Source organism: Notothenia coriiceps, unplaced genomic scaffold, assembly GCF_000735185.1.
Source record: "Notothenia coriiceps isolate Sejong01 unplaced genomic scaffold, NC01 NC01_scaffold00023873, whole genome shotgun sequence".
Taxonomy (NCBI): Eukaryota; Metazoa; Chordata; class Actinopteri; order Perciformes; family Nototheniidae; genus Notothenia; species Notothenia coriiceps.
The window spans coordinates 1-3,018 of NW_011356574.1; the positions used below are offsets into that span (position 1 = coordinate 1).

Consider the following 3,018-nt stretch of genomic DNA (forward strand, 5'->3'; position numbering starts at 1 on the left):
CAGCCCCGCCCCTGATTGTTCCCACCTGTGTCTGATTGTCTTGTGTTTAAATTCCCCTGTTCCCCAGTGTTCTTTGTCAGTTCGTTTTTGTCTATTGCCATGGTCAGAGCCTTGCTCTTGTCTTTTCTATGTCTATGCTCTCTATGTGCTCTTGCAAAACTTTTGATCCTCACTGCGTGAGCGTTTTCATTTTGTTCTCCATTTTTGTAGAGACCATTTTTTGTTGTTCTTGAAAAAATAAAGCATCTTACAAATACTTTACCTCTGTCTCCTGGGTCGTGCAATTGGGTCCTATCCCCTAAGTGTCTGAGTTCATAACACTCTGTTGTTAAAAATTGTCAATATTAAGTCAGATTGAGAAAATTGCCATTTATACCCATTAGCGCCAGCCGGCAATATTTACCTTATAGAAAATGCAGTGATTCTCGCACTATTGATCTCACGCGTAAACATAAACATGACGTGTTGCTATAGCAACGCCTGTTGTTTACTGCGGTTCCTTCATAGATAGAGAGATAGATAGACACTTTTAGCAATATTTTGTACTTCATGCTATCTTCACACTAGATATCATAAGAAAGCTGAGAGTCCACAGATTCTATTGGTATAAGTTTCATCACTGTGTGATCAAAACTCACTGTTAACCCTGTGTTCTAGTATGATAAATAAGAGAACATTGTACCTTGAAAATCAATTAATTATAATAGCGGGTGCATTTTACCCGTTGGCAGTTTTAGGTATACAGCGACCCCTGGCGGTTCTAGTGTTAAGTTAATAGTCTTACCACTGACGTCAAAGCAGATTGCATTGAAGTGTTCTTCACAACCACCAGCATCCCATAGTTCATCAACAGAGCTGTTAAGTGTGCAGTGTTCTCGTCTGTCAGAGTTGCTTGGTGTTAACTCAGTCTTCGCAAAATTGTTGAAGCTTGTGTTTGACAGTGACCAACTCCAGGTGTCCCGGTCATCGTACAGCCCTATCCAGGCTTTCTGAAAGCGATTTTAATCACAGTATTAATAATTACACTATAATGTAACTTTTCAAGCTGATGTAAGTCTGTTACATATTTGTCTAATCCTCTTAAACTTTATTACAGGATTTTACAATTGCTTTGCTTTACTTTCACAACCAATTTCGATTTGAAAAACTAACAGGACAGGTGCACATTTTTCCCATATGAATATTGAAACGGGTAGGAGCTCCACATTCCTTGTTCTGTGTAAAAGTTTATACAAACGTTTATTTTAAGTACATTCAAGACTTCATTTTTCATACTTTCAGTCTTTCTTCAAAATTCCCTCCGTTTGTTATTGTTACTCCACTGCAGCTGAAAAAGTGTCTGAAACACAATAAGGGAGTTTTATACTAAAACACTGGTACCTCTTTACAATAAGACTACCCTTATAAAGGATTTAAGGTTGTGAATTAGTTTGTAAACACTTTATTAATCATTAAGAACCATTTATAAACCAGTTCTAACATTACATTACATGTTACTTGTTAGACGCTTTTATCCAAAGCGACTTACATACTGAATACTGTGGGCAATCCCCACAGGAGCAATTTGGGGTGAAGTGTCTCAGGGACACAACGACATGCTGACTGAAGTAGGGTTAGAACCTGTGCTCCCCTGATACGAACACAAACGCACTAATCCACTGCGCCACACACCTCCCTAACATACAGGCTCACTATTTGGCAAGATGACTAAGCATTATATTGGCTACTTAGCGAGAATCAACTCAGTGAGCAACAGATACCAAGGATGCTGGCTGATGAAGGAGACGAAGTAAGCTAAGTAGCCAATATCAGACTTAGCGGTACAGATAAATGTGGGCTCACTATTTGGCAAGCAACCGGTCACAGTTGCCCTGTTTATCTCATGTCTTATAAAGTGTTCACAACCTAATTAATAAATAAATTACAAACTATTCGTAAACCCTTTATAAGGGTAGTCTTATTGTAAAGTGGTACCAAAACACTTTATACTTTACTCTACTGCACTTGATGGGCATTTTTCTACTTTTTACACCACTACAGTTTAGTTGCAAGTTACTATGTAGGGTCACATTTTATAAAGTTCAAACCCTGTCACCAGCATAAAAGTTAGAAAATTGCTTTGAATTAAAACAAACAAGTAAACTCACTATCCATTTTCTTACCGATGTATTTGAACCGAAACTGTCTTTCAGGAGCTTCACAAGCTCCACGCTGTGTACAGTGGCCAGGTCTGTGTATTTCTCTCTGCAGTAACTTTGTGCTTCGGTCATGTTCTTCATTTCATGAACAAAATAGTACTGACAGTCAACAAATGATGAGACAGCACTCAGCCCTGTAGAGACACAGATAAACATTTATTCAGGCTGTAATCTGACTAATTACATTTTAGTGTGCTAGGATGTTTTTAAACAGAAATCATTACTTTTAACTGCAATTCCTTTAGTTCTTTTTTAAGAGGTCACTTAAAAAACATTTGGACAAATCTACAGCCTACAATGCAATTAATTATTCTATTTATCAAGAATCCGAGATGTCCTCTATAATTATTATTTTCATGTGCCTCAGATCTTTTGAAAATAATCAATATATAAACAAAAAATATATCATTTGAAACACTTGCCTGCAGCAGCCATGATAAGCAGTAGAACTACGTCCATCTTAGTTTGCTCTGATTGTTTCAATGCGTGGCTTCGGATGACAACTGTTGTTATAACTGAGTGTTACACATACATGGCTTGTATCACCTGGATTCATTTGTGACGTCATTCTTGTTTGCATATTAGGAAGGTAATAAGCATATTTACCTGATGTAGCCCCGCCCATTGTCCAACCTCTGCACCGGTTTTAGTTTTTCCAGTGAAGCACTCAGAGCATTCATTGTACACGATGCATTTTATTTGGGATCATTTAAAGCTACAGTAGCCCTTCGAATCAGTTACTGGGCGGAAGGTTGACACGAAAATAGTCCAAAATAGTATATAAGGAAATTTTTTGAAAACACTATTTTGGTGTAAACTA

The 3,018-nt window shown here is 37.6% G+C and overlaps 1 protein-coding gene across 1 annotated transcript; it reads right to left on the reverse strand.

The window, feature by feature from the left end:
* Window positions 1–784: 784 nt before the first annotated feature.
* Window positions 785–2,694, reverse strand: LOC104954788 (L-selectin-like; the record flags this gene model as incomplete). Its single annotated transcript, XM_010781980.1, has 3 exons — window positions 2,621–2,694; window positions 2,163–2,332; window positions 785–989 (listed from the first exon to the last, which is right to left on the reverse strand). Coding segments are annotated over exons 1-3 (412 nt in total), but the record flags the coding sequence as incomplete, so codon positions are not given.
* Between the last annotated feature and the right edge of the window lie 324 nt (window positions 2,695–3,018).